Raw genomic sequence first — 13,812 nt, 5'->3', positions numbered from 1 at the left:
TTTTGTAAGAGTCGTGATTATTTAATGAATAGATAGTTACAGCATTTATTTGAAATGGAAATCTTTTGCAACATTATATTATTATTTACTATGGCTTTTGATCTTTTTAATGCATCCTTGCTGAATAGTGTTAATTTCTTTAAAATCTTACTGACCCCAAACTGTTGAATGTTCGAGTATATAGTAATGAGTTGTTTTTGTCTGCAGAATTAATTTAAAGCATTTAAGCTGAAGTCTTGAGATCAAATAATTTAAGAAACATGAGAAACATTCCCATCAAATGTGCCCAAACATTTGCAAGAGTATAAATTAAAAAACTTTCTCAGCCAAAGTAAAGCTTTTGCATCTGTAATCATGTGGTATAGGGCAGAGCATAAAGCGATTTTCTCTGTATTTTCTCAGGTTTCCTCCTGGTGCGGTGGGTGTGTCTCCTGGTGGCATGGGTGGACAGATAGAGAGCATAATGCCCGGCGGGGTGCCCGGGGCCCATCCCCTGCCGCCGGGCACCCAGCCCAGCCTCGCCCCGTCCCCCACCCAGCTCCTCAAACACAATGACCATAGAGAACACCTCGCCAAGTCATAACCACCTGACCACTGACCGACAGTCATTCAGCAAAACTGCAAATCAAAGAGACTAAGAGACAGTGAATGGGTGATCAAGCAATCAGCTGCCACGAGCTGCAACAGAGACATGCTCCACGGACATCTTTCTACCATCCTGTTTTCAGTTTTAGTGTTTTTCCATTCATTCACATTTTAACCCAAGTTATTTCTGTTGTTCTTGTGAGGGGAGGACATCATTTCCACCTGTTTTATAGCAGGTGGGCGGTGCTTTCTTATCAGGGGGCGTGGCATGACATAATAACCACACCTCTTTCCTGGTGCACCACTTACAGAGTTCAAAACGATGATCGTTATCACATGCCATGTGCTTGTCTTCTTCCTCCTCGCCTTATTTACATAAATCTCTCAACAGTTTCAATTTTGTTTCTTTCTTTACACCCAGAAAATTAGTGCTCGTCTTTGTTTTAGTGTTAAAAGTGCTTGATAATGAAAAAGAAAATATATAAATACAGTGTATCTATTATGAGAACAGAGGTTAAGGCTGTTCTTGAGCAAAAATGAAGATGAATTCTTAGCTTTTTTTCAACATTTGGCATAGCTGACTTCTTGTTTACAGAATTGCACAAATTCAACAAGCACCAGCTCAGAAACCACTGTTCTTTAAGACCCAAGAGCACACTATTTTACGGATATATCCATTGATTTCGATTCAAAATGAGTTTTCAGGATTTGAAATACAAACTGCATCTGGGTTTTAAGATGTCCGTTTTCAAAAATGGCCATTTGGATTCGAGTGAATGTCACCGTGAGGGACATGATTTTGATTTAGTGTTTGCGTTCAAAAATAAATAAAAATAGATGGCAGCTCACACAGAAAAGGGACTGGAGTGAAAAACCGCCCCTGTCTCAGGAAGAACATTTAACGGTTACTCCAAAACACACGGCAGCCCCGTTTAAATACTTGCTTCTTCCCATCAGCCTACCCGAGGTATTTTTATAGATCTGCCATCCAGTGCGTTTTTGGTGTTGAATGTATGGCAGTTAAATTAAATTTGTATTGTCTAGTTTAATGTTTTTGTAACCCTACTTTCCTCTGATCCCTTGCCTGTTTCTTTCATTTTGGGTTTTTTATGTGGAAGCGCACTGTTCAGAGCTCATTGTGTTGTTTATATGCAATATTCTGAGGTCCTCTGCCAACTCCAGTCAGGTTGGTTCTGGAACTGTAGGTTTGGTTTTTAGTGTGAGTATTTGTTTATTGTACCGAGGTGAACATTTAGCATTCAGTACAGTTCAAATAAAAATGCCATTTTGACGTTCTATACTGTGCTTGTGTGTTTGTCTCACTTTACGCACACATTTAAGACACGATTTGCAGCATCTGCAGAGCAGTGACCTTCGAATGACCCCTGCATGCGTCTGGACGCCACAAGGGGTCGCTGTGGCTCTGGGTTTATAGGTTTCCTTATACTTTGTTAATAGGCAACATTGTTTTATATTTATATACTTATTTTTGGGAAAGAAATAAATGAGAAATTGGCGTTTTTGTGGGGGTTTCAAGATGACAAAGGCTAGTTTCCATCTTATTTCTTAACCAAAAATAAAACCAAGTTGTTTGATTTTACTTGTTGATCAATTTAATGCAATATATGATATTATCTGATGATAACATGTCAATGTGTTCTGTAAATTTAGCCTATTCCTTTTCCAGTATTCTGTTATCATCTTGTTTACCTGATGTGCCTGTGCTTTGTCCTCGGTACTCTAATATTTGCTTCGTGCTGATATTGTGGGGTGTGGTATTCAGATGACAGGACTTTGTACTCTAGCATTTGGTCCATGTAAATCTACACAATTCAGTTTTCAGTCCGTGTGGTGCAAATGCAAAAATAAAAATAATGAAAGCAAACCTTGTTTTTTTTTTGTTTTTTTTTTTTATCATTTGGCGGCTGAATTCCAGTGAATTCAGTTTTATTCGTCTCAGTAGAACAGTGCTGTCATAGTTTGAATAGTTAGCATGGACAGACAGATGCCAGACAGTTTTTAGAGCTACCGAGAGTGTCAGGAAACTGAATCTAGTTTTGGATTAAAGCGTTGCTTTGGTCATGTGAGATGCATCACTTGTAAAATCCTTCTGGACAACATAAGGGAAAGCTAGAGTATTCCCAGATGCCAGTTTGACCAATACAGTGGCAGCATGCAATGCAAAAAAAGTAAACATAAGTTTTTATATAGTATCATAGTATTAGGCTATGTTAACTATTTCAAAACAAAGTAAACTTTATTAGATGCATATATCATGCAATAAACCCGCAAAATTATTTTTGCAAATTTAAAAATTAAAATTAAGAATTAGAGAGAATTAAAGGGAAAATCTGGGCAACGAAATGTAAGACAACTTTATGAAAACGATTATTCATAGATTATTAATAAAAATGTATATTAATATGCATCAATACAACACACACACACATATACATACTTTTTTATTGTTTTTAGCTTTATTTTTCATTTAAATGTTAAGTTTTTAAATTTTGTTGTATGCATTTGTCATTTTTATCTAATTGCTTTACTTTACTTGAATTTGTATAGGTAGTATTTATAAAGTTTTAGCTTTTAGTTAGTAATTGATTGCTTTGAATAAAATCGTCTGATAAATGACTAAATAATAATAATAATATGCTCAAAAATAAGAGCTTTTCTGCATTCGCATCGAGTGACGTCTGTATTCTGGCTCCTCCCACTTTCGCTGTACAGGTGAGTCGTGCGTGACGTCATCGACTACGAAGGGAGGACACTGCGTTTGATCTACACATTTTTCCTTCTCAACTTGGTTCAAATACGCGGATACAGATATGTGTGATTTCGGTAAGACGATCGTTTCTTTCTTTTTATTGCAGGTGAGTTCATAGTTTAACTGAAGAAGCGGTAAAGAACGGTGTCCGCTGTCCAGGGAAAACAAGCCTCTGACAATCGGTTATTTGTTCTCGTGAAGTGCGTGTCTGCTGTAATGTTTACATTTTCCTCACTGTAGAAAAGCAATGCCAATACATTGCAAAATAAATAAAGATAACTGGTGTCAGCCACTAGTTTAATGCAAAACTAGTTAATGAACGTTTAGTTAGTTCTGAGAAAAATTTTAGAAGTATTTATCTTCTAATGCAATAACATTTTTTCAGTGTAATTGTTTTAAATCACTGCTTGAAAGTATACTATATTCTAGATAAGCAGAAGGGCCCTGGGCGGCTGATGAAGAAAGGACTGACCCTCATTGTCATTGGTCATGTTAATTTCATCCTGAGTGCCATCGTCCATGGCAGTGTGTTACGCCACGTATCCAAACCCAGCAATGAGATCTCAACAGAATATACTGTATCAAACATCATCTCTGTCACCTCAGGACTGCTGGTGAGTGGTTGCACTAATGCATATTCCCTGTATATGTCCCATTTGTGGGTCCTAAATGATGCTGATTCAACTCATGCATGTAATATCCAGATTTTTCATTCAGAAAGGATCTGTTCACATGTCTGTAAACGTAAATCGGATTTGCTACTACTTTGGGTGTGTTGCTTCATCCAGTTAAGTCTGCATATTTACTTAAAGGAATATTTCACACAAAAATTAAAAACAGCAGATTTTACACACCCTCACCTCATCCAAGATGTAGATCTGGATGTAAATTTAGCATTACGTCACATGCTCATTAATGGATCCTCTGCAGTGAATGGGTGCCGTCTTCAACATTGTCCACAGTTTTGGACTGTTTTAGCTTGAGAACTGTGCATATTTCCCTTGAAGGCAATCTTTTTCTCTGGAGAAAGCATTATTATGTTTGGAAGACTTGAATGATTTATTTTTTTTATTACTAAAAAATGCAGCTTTTCACTTCACATGACATTAACTGATGAACTGGAGTGGTGTGGATTATTGTGATGTTTTTAGCAGCTGTTTGGACTCTCATTCTGATGGCACCCATTCACTGCAGACAGAGGATATACATTTCTCCGAATCTATTTCAATGAAGAAACTAACTCATGTTCATAAACTGTTCATTGATGGACTGAAAGGGTGAATACATTTTCAATAAATATTTGGTTTTGGGTAAACTATTCCTTCAAGCTGTTAAGAAAAGTGCACATGTATTTAACACATTAAACTATTTAGGGTTCCTGAGTAGTTTTAATTTTCCCACAATGCCATTGAATGTCCTCACACCTAATCATGTTAACATGTTTTTCTCAAGAGCATTGCAAGTGGAATTGTTGCTATATTGGTGTCAAGGAATATAACCAACTTGAAACTGGTAAGTAGGATTTATCTAGGGTTAATAAATGTTCTCTTTTTTTCCCTGTTCTGGCTGGCGTTTCAGAATCACCTAAAATGTTCAGGTTTTGGCTTTGTTTTCTTATCGATGTGCTCCCTACAGTCCTCATTCATTATATACCAGTATATGTGTGTGTGTGTGTATTTGCATGGCTTTGACCATTCTCTGTAGTTCCCACCTTCTCACACACCACGGCTGGTTGAATATTAACAGTGTCTGCACACTATTGGTCAAGCTACTTCAGCAGGTATGACAACAAAGCCAAAACTTGGACATTTTAGGCAATTTAAAAAAGAGGATGTATGGTCATACTACCTTATCAGCATGATTCTTCTGTATGCCAATGCAAAAATACCACATTCTTTCAATCTAGCGTTTAACACCGCTCTGTTCTTCTGCTTCCTGTAGCACATCGGTCTGTTAGTGAGTTCCTTTCTGAACGCCTTTCTCTCGCTGGCATGTTTAGTGGGGCTGGTTTTGGCGATCAGTATGACCATTTCAGCCGATGGGAGCACGCTCATGAAAGGATGTAATTCCACTAACGTGCCTGTGAATGCACGTTCTCCGGTCATCGTCAACTGTCCTTTTGATGCCACTCGCATCTACGTGAGTCAGTCTACACAAATGCATCTGGTGTTTTTGAACAAGTATATAGAAGTTAACCAATATGACCTTTCATCTTGTTTGTGAAGACTGAACTGCTGTTTCTCTTCCAGGATACAACTCTTGCTCTGTGGTTCACCTGTGCTACATTCACCTCACTGGAGGCTGGACTGTCTGTGTGGTGCTTTATTGTGGGTCTCCAGTTAAGAGGCATCGGACCCTGTGCTCAAACCTACATCAGAGAGCAGGTACATCTCTCAATATACATGCAGACAGCTCGGCTGAATGAACCTGCTGTTTAAAACCATAAAAATGTTCATAGGGATTTTTGTGAACTTCTAACAGATTATGGAAATGACTTGGCATGGTTCTGAGCTCTTTAAATATACATTCATGCATTTAAAGGAACTGTTCACCTAAAAATTAAGATGTACTCTCCCCCAGGCCATTTTAGGTGTAGATTAGTTTGTTTCTTCATGGGAACAGATTTGGAAAAATTTTACATCACATCACTTGCTCACAAATGTATCCTCTGCAGTGAATGGGTGCCATCAGGATGTGAGTCCAAACAGCTGATAAACACATCACAATAATCCACACCACTCCAGTCCATCAGTTAAAATCTTGTGAAGTGAAAAGCTGCTTGTTTTTAAGGAACAAATCTATCATTAAGGTTTTTTTTTTTTTTACTTTCAAACTGTTGATTCTGGAAAAGGTAATATTGTGGATTATGGATTCATAATTTAGTCAAAAGCAACAGTTTAAAATGAAAACTGTCTTAATGGCAGTTCATGCAGCTTTACAGGATGTTTACTGATGAACTGGAGTGGTGTGGATTACTTGTGTCTTCTTGGGATGTTTTTATCAGATGTTTGGACTCTCATTCTGACGGCACCCATTCACTGCAGAGCATCCATTGGTGAGCAAGTGATGCAATGCTACATTCCTCCAAATTTATTCTGATGGAGAAACAAACTAATTTACATCTTGGATGCAATTTATGGTGTTTTTTTGTTTTTCATTTTTGGGTGAACTATTCCTTTAAGGTATAATAGAGCAGACATGTTTATCCAAAGCAATTAGCATTGCATTCATAATATACATTTTATCAGTTCATAAAGGCCAATTCTAAGTGTCAGGGAGCAGAAAGATGTAAATCTGTAATGAAAAGTGATTAGTGATTAAAAAAAAAAACAGCTATAACATCACCTCTTTTTAATCGATGTGATTGGATATCATAACAGCTGGAAGAGGAGGCACTGGCATCAGGGTCAAAAATGGACCAAGACCACACGACTCAAGGCGAGCGTCTCATTGCACATCACTCTGTCAGCGCTTAGAGAGACAATCCCAATGTTGAAGTGGAAGTTTAGATCATAATAATAGTTTGCATTCATACTGAGGTACATTCAGATTTTCATTTATTGATAATGGTAGATGTTTTGAAGCACTGAGGTTGAAACAGACTTTGTCAGTTGAACTCCAATCAGTTGGACCTTTGGCCTGAATGTTTTCAGTCTACACACATAGACTGTAATAAAGCCAAAAACATCATAGAATATATCCATTATGGTGTTGTTTCTGGAGTTACATTTTGTGGTTCTTGTTTACATTGTAACACCCAACTTCAAAATTAAGCTTATGATTTTTTTTAAAGTGACTATTCTTTTTTTTTAATATGAGATGTTATTGTGCTTATGCTGTCAAATGTACCAAAAAATATTTTAGTTTAAAGCAGCTGTTTTAGAGTGTGCCAGAGACACATTAATATGAGTTGGATTTAATGATGCAGAGAAAATCTCACATTCACAGATAATCCAGTATGATTCAAAGTGTTAAATATTGACATAGAGACATGACTGACACTGTCAAAGCAAAGGGGTTTCGCTCTACGTGAATTATTTTTCATTTCAAAAGACTGTGTTTGTGTGTTTAGAGAGCTGTAATTTTGTTTCATTCCTGACGGATTATTAAAAAGTCCTCATATCAGTTCAGAAAAGTGAAACTTTGCTGCCTACATTTCATTGTATTATTTTTAACACTGTGGTATTTTGTTGTCATCAATGTGCATTATATTTGAATAAATGAGTAATGTAACAAATAGTGTTTTCAGAACCCTTTCTCAATCTAAAAGTGTTCCATAAAGAATATTTTTTTATGTTGGGATATAAAATACTTTTTAATATGCAGATAGTAATTGCATTTTAGATTACACAACTAGAGTTGGAAATGGTGAATGTTGTTCTTTTAAATCTAAGCTTCAACCAGGAATTAAAATACATTTTATTTTTTTAATGTTATTGTATTTAGTAGTTTAATGAACAATTTTCTAAAATGCAATTCATGTAGAATAAAAAAATGTAGTTTTAAAAAGCTCGACAATTTAAACAAAACTTTTTTGTCCCCCAAGGTGGATGAACAACATAAACTTTCACTGACCCTCTCATTCTTGTTCATCGTGTGATCTCACACTGGCTCGGTTTAATTCCACATGTTGTGTTCTCAGTGTTATGGTAAAGCTGACCTCATTCTCTTCACTGCAGCTGCTGGATTGCTGGACATCTGCTGTTCACTCAGAGCCTCAGAGACAAAACCTAGTTATCTACAGACTAGATTATCAGACTCCAAACTTTATGGTTATTACTTTATTATTTTAGAAAGATAAAGTGAAAAATAGACCATCAACTTACCTGTCCCCCTGGTTACTGAGGTCACAGTGAAATTTAGTTTTATTATATAAACCAATAGCCTTAAATTATGTCTATGTTTTGGATGGCACATATGGCCACCCTATGCATTGTCTTTTCCTTTTCTCGAATCTTCGCTCCAACTCCATGAGATAATACTTAGAAGTGCAGGATAAAACTCTTGCTGTCTGTTGACGTGCAATAAATATTGAAAGCTATGTACGAACAGCCGTCTGTTCTACTCATTTTAACTGACTTGTGAAAACTGCTCCAAAAAAAAAAATACCAGAGCCCCTGGTAAAATGTTAACACTCCCTTTCTTTCTAGTTTCCCTCTTAGGCCCTCTTAGATGACCCTACATTTATTAATGCTGGGTAACAACATTCTGATCATCCTTTTTCTGGCATATGATGATATGCTCTGTCTCACACACACACACTGCTGCAGATGAAGTGTCGCTTGGCCTGCTGAATGGACTTGTGAAGTTTGTCGCTGTCGATGATTTCTGTGCAGTTGTTCTCTGTTCCGTTCTACATGTTGATTCTGACCCTGCAGTCAGAGCATCCTGTTTTCAGCTCTGACCTCGGTTTTGCCCGGCAGACACACACATCTCTTCGCGTGTGTATCACCTGCACACAGACATTAGACAACAGATAATTTCTTAGCAGTAACTTAACATGTCATGCTCACACACCTCTGTCAATGGCAGCTGTTGTTTACCTCCTTCCATACCCTTAAATGGTGGTTTACCAAAGAGAATTTTGTATGGGTCCAGGTTGACCCTAGATCGCTTTCTCATTCTCATATACATGAGAACAATCGGGAGCGCCTTAACTCATGTGAGTCCAGTTTCCTCACAACATTTAGCCAATTAGTTTTTTATTATTATGTTCTGTCTCTCAGTTGCCCTGCTTGAAGCTGGGTGGTAACTGAAATGCATCTTCATGTCAATTCCCTAGAGCTGACCCACTTGTTTTATTGTTTCATTGACAAAGTGTGTCCTATTGTCTGAACTGATTTTTCATGGAATTCCCCATCTTGGGACTATTTCAGTAAACAGAGCCTTTGCTACTGATGCAACATCCTGTTTTGATGCTGGGAATGCTTCCACCTATTTTCATCACATATCAACCAATACCAAACAATATTCCTTCCCTCCACATGGGGTCAGATCGAAAAAATACATTTGTAGATATTCAAAAAGCCCTGTCGGGGCTGGCTGGGATACTTGGGACATTTTTATCCCTTTTGACACATTATGAGTGTTACAAATGACACATCTTTTACAAAAAGTTTCAGCAAATGTTGTAAACCACAATTCTTTCATTTGTGTAATCATTCGATGCATGGTCTTTACCATGCATTGACTTAGCATAATGAGGAAAGAAGTATCGAGGTAGACAAGGCTTGCCATCACAGCTCATCCAGACACCATCAGTCAAAATTACATCTGCAGTTTTCCGGCGTACACACCTGATCAAGTGCGGTTAAACAACAGTTGTGCTCCTCCTCATCCGCTTCTGTCGGTTAAGGTTGTGCATCACTTAACAGTGATATTCGGCATTTCAAGCATGATATAAATGCGATGTTTTCTGGTCTTGCAAAATCTTAGACACTGCATGTGACACCATCAATGTCAGGTAAGAGTAACCTACAAATTCTCCAGACACCATTATGGCCTGTTCAGCAGCTGCAACCGCCCTCAGACAGTGTGGCTGGCCTGCTGCAACTGGATATTTTTTGGATGAAAAATAGGCCACGGGTCTTAATCTGTCTCTTTCATGATGTTACAATGACACAGAAGTCATAAACCCATTTTTCTCATCTACCATCTGAACAAAAGGCTTAGTTGGTACCAGCAGGCCCAAAGTTGGCACCAGAGACACGTGAAATTTTATGTTCACAAATGCCTCCTCTGCCTTTTCTGTCTACTCAATTTGGAGTAGACAGAAAATTGCTCTGTGTGTGTGCACCTCGGATGGGTTAAATGCAGAGCTCAAATTCTGAGTATGGGTCACCATACTTGGCTGAATGTCACGTCACTTTCACTTTCTCTTTGACGTCAACCCCTTCCCTATTGTTAGGGCTCTCAGAGGCTGCTCAAGAATTGCATAATTTGGAATACGGTAAATGTTCGACAGTATAAACACAATGACAAAAATGACAGCATTTGTTTTGTTTTTTGAGTGGTTTTGGTACATCTTTTATAGCTTTGACTTTTTTTCAGATTTTTTTTTTTCAGATTTGCTATTGAGTGTTATTACATGCCCCGGAAATGTAACCTGCTGCTTTGCAAGCTGCAGCTTCGCCATGCTGACTTTATGGCCCTCCTGAGCCAAATGCCTCAGTAGAGTCACAGTATCAGTTACACACGTGGACTCAGAGCTCATAAGCAAAGTTCATCCACATATTCCAACAAAGCAGTTTCAGCTGTCAGGGTCAAAGGTCAAAGTGTTTTGTTGTATGGAGTCGTTGATTCTCCATACCCCTGGCTTAAATGTGTAAATTTATATTCTCTGCCATTAATTTTAAATGCAAACCAAAACTGACTGTTTTTATCCACTGGCATGCTAAAAAATGCATTAGCCAGATCTACCACTGAAAATAATGTTGCATCTTGTGGTATTTGTGACAAGATTGTATAGAGATTTGGCACTGATGGAGCCCTTTGTCTGACAGATGCATTTACTGCCTGCAAGTCTTATACAAAACGCCACTCTGTGGGCTGACCTTTTTCTCTTATCTTTATCACAGGAAAAATTGGAGTGCACACTGGAGAATCATTTCATGGCACTGTTATTCCCTCCTTTAATAGTGACTCAGACACTGGTTTTATACCAAGTATTGCCTCTGGTTTTAGAGGATATTGATACGGTCTGTAATCAGATTTTGGGGTGATTACAACCGGTTCACATCCTTAAATCAGTCCCACGTCATATTTATGCCCATCCTACAATTCGGATGGCACTTCTGCCAAAGCCAGATGCATGTCTGAAGCACAAATATTTGCCATGCAGTGATTTTACTTAGCATTTTTGTAAATGGGTAATAATTAATTAATCATTCCTTACATTTATATAGCGCTTTTCGAAACACTCAAAGCGCTTACATAGTGAGGGGGTATCTCCTCATCCACCACCAGTGTGCAGCATCCACCTGGATAATGCGACGGCAGCCATAGTGCGCCAGAACGCTCACCACACACCAGCTTACTGGTGGAGAGGAGACAGAGTGATGAAGCCAATCAGCAGATATGGGGATTATTAGGAGGCCATGATGGTCTGAGGCCAATGGGCGAATTTACCACAAGTCTCAATAAGAAAGTAGTGTACCACAAGTATCTCTACCCCAATTTCATGTTTGCACTCTGACATAAATTCTCCTAGACTATCACTATGCTTCACACCAGCGCTTCTCCCACTCCAGTCTGTAGCATAAACACAGCCCCAGAATCAGTTAAAAACTCAATTAATATCCCTTCTACCAGCATGGAGTATTTAGGTATTTTCATAAAAGCTTCACTTTTGTACATTACACATTTTCAGAACTTTCATTACTCAAATCAGAAACACACAAAGAAAGGCAAGATTTTTCTTCATTGCAGAGAGCAGACTGTTAATCTGTGTGTGTGTGTGTGTGTGTGTGTGTGTGGGGTTAAAAAAAAATTATTGATCACTGGTTTTGCAGATCCAACAACCCCATTTCTCAGAATTTGCTTCAGTCTTATTTGAGTGTCTTCCTTCTCGTCTTTTTCCTTTCCTCACTCTGGTCTGCACAGAAGAGCCCCCACGCTTCGATATGGATTGCACTAAGTCCAGCAGCCATTCTTTGTCAGTCTTTGCTTTAGCCCTTTCTTTCTTCGCTGTTTGCAGCTCCTCTTTTGTGATTGTGTTTGACAGGCAGACTACAATGCATCAATTATGGAAACAAATGGAGTGTAAACTTTTAGTTTCAGTTAAAGTGTAAAGAAGTGGTGATCAGCTACAACAATAAAACTATTTGCATAATATTGTGTACTGTAGGTCTTACCTCTTTACCAGTGCCATTGTAACAATATAATTAATGTTATTTACTTCACCTGTCAGTGGTTTTAATGGTGTGGCTAATCATTGAAAAAATGATTGTTTACAAAAAAAAAAAAAAAATGTACCTTCGTATTCCATATTTATGACTTTCATATTTTTTTATATCATGATACAGATATACATAGACATTAACCATTGTATACAGTATGCATGGTGGTTTGCATTGTCTAATTAGGACTCTGTATGGGGTTTTCTTTTAGTTTTGTGAGAGCAGGTTTTTTTTTTTTTTTTTTTTTTTAGGTGAGCTATTTCACTTTCTTCATTATTTAAATTGAGTGTGACACCTTTTTTAATAGTCTGGATCATGGAGGACAGTGCAAGATTATAACAGGACCACAGAAATGTAGGTCACACACACATACACCCTAATATACACACATACACCTTTTGTTTTCCAAATGTTATAATCTCTATTCTTTGTTCAGACGCATGTGATCTCACACTGGATTTAAACACAGCACACACTGGTCTCATTGTGTCTGAGAGGAGCAGAAAGAGGACGTGTGTGACAGAAGAGCAGCCATATCCTGATCATCCAGACAGATTTGAATGTCAACAGGTTCTGTGTAGAGAGAGTCTGACTGGACGCTTTTACTGGGACGCTGAATGGAGTGGCTTGGGGTTAATGTATCCGTGACATATAAAGAAATCAGCAGGAAAGGAAGGAGAAAAGGTTTGGATACAATGAAAAGTCCTGGAGTCTTAGATGTTTTAATAACCGTTTATCTGTCAGGCACTGTCATAAGATCACATATATATCTGTCCCTTTATTCTCTAACAGAATAGGAGTGTATCTGGACCGGTCAGCCGGCACGTTTTCCTTCTACAGTGTCTCTGACACACACACACTCACACACTTAAACACATTCAACACAACATTCACTGAACCCCTCTATGCTGGATTTGGGGTTGACTCTGATAGTTCCGTTTCTCTGTGTGAGATAAAACAGCTTTCTGTGAGAAACAACCGAGACACAGTTGAGTGATTGAAAGAAACACATCATAAGCATTATTTAACCAAGAAAGAAATTTGCTAAATATTTGCTCTAGTTTAATGTCTGTAGTAGTTTTATGAACAGTTATCTAAACTGCAATAAACATAGCATTAAAAATTTTGTTTTAAAAAGCAAAACCATTCAAATAAAAGTTAGTTGACCCCCTGAGGTGGGTGAAACAAATTCTGAACACCTACTTTCACTGACGCTTTTTTAGATGGGAAAAAAACACTGTGATCTCACACTGGCTCTGTTTAATTCCTCATGTAAGTTGATGTTGTGTTATGGTTAAGCTGAAAGTGTTATCGCTTCACTTGGCCTGTTGGATTGCTGGAGATCTGCTGTTCAATCAAAGCATCCAAGATAAAAACCTAGTTATCAGACTCCCAACTTAATCAGTAAATAATGATAAAGACAAAAATCCCATCATCAACTAACCTGTTGATTATGTAGAAAAATATATATGTATTCTTTAAACCAGTAGCCTAATATAATTGGTTATATGTTGTTGTATACACACACATTTTCTGATTACTTTTTTTTTTATGTCACTG

General features: G+C 37.8%; 3 protein-coding genes across 9 annotated transcripts in view; 2 read left to right on the top strand and 1 right to left on the bottom strand.

Annotated features, from left to right (window-relative positions):
- Positions 1 to 1,881, top strand: part of LOC113060909 (C-terminal-binding protein 2-like) — a 40,920-nt gene extending 39,039 nt beyond the window's left edge. For 4 of the 6 annotated variants that reach the window (XM_026230173.1, XM_026230169.1, XM_026230171.1 and 1 more), the window contains one exon: positions 403 to 1,881. In XM_026230173.1, the coding sequence (XP_026085958.1) occupies positions 403 to 583 (181 nt within the window). In that variant the 3' untranslated portion in view covers positions 584 to 1,881. The remainder of the gene's footprint in view (positions 1 to 402) is intronic. The other 2 variants (XM_026230170.1, XM_026230172.1) reach the window with 1 other exon arrangement.
- Positions 1 to 13,812, bottom strand: part of LOC113060912 (neuronal PAS domain-containing protein 3-like) — a 783,891-nt gene that overhangs the window by 511,935 nt on the left and 258,144 nt on the right. The window lies entirely within an intron of this gene.
- Positions 3,317 to 7,592, top strand: LOC113060927 (keratinocyte-associated protein 3-like). The gene is made up of 6 exons (XM_026230193.1): positions 3,317 to 3,429; positions 3,785 to 3,969; positions 4,808 to 4,867; positions 5,297 to 5,494; positions 5,605 to 5,739; positions 6,736 to 7,592. Exons 1-6 carry the CDS (start codon positions 3,417 to 3,419, stop codon positions 6,829 to 6,831), a joined length of 687 nt encoding a protein of 228 aa, XP_026085978.1. The 5' UTR covers positions 3,317 to 3,416; the 3' UTR covers positions 6,832 to 7,592.

This window comes from Carassius auratus, chromosome 42 (genome assembly GCF_003368295.1).
Source record: "Carassius auratus strain Wakin chromosome 42, ASM336829v1, whole genome shotgun sequence".
In the NCBI taxonomy this organism is placed as follows: domain Eukaryota; kingdom Metazoa; phylum Chordata; class Actinopteri; order Cypriniformes; family Cyprinidae; genus Carassius; species Carassius auratus.
Note: the sequence above shows the minus strand (reverse complement) of the source record. Positions and strands in the feature narration are given on the sequence as shown.

What these genes read in the sequence shown, in the direction of transcription:
- LOC113060927 (XM_026230193.1), top strand. An exon ending in CTGTCACCTCAGGACTGCTG is followed by an intron (nt 3,970 to 4,807) that starts GTGAGTGGTTGC and finishes GTTTTTCTCAAG; the next exon opens with AGCATTGCAAGTGGAATTGT. An exon ending in ATATAACCAACTTGAAACTG is followed by an intron (nt 4,868 to 5,296) that starts GTAAGTAGGATT and finishes TGCTTCCTGTAG; the next exon opens with CACATCGGTCTGTTAGTGAG.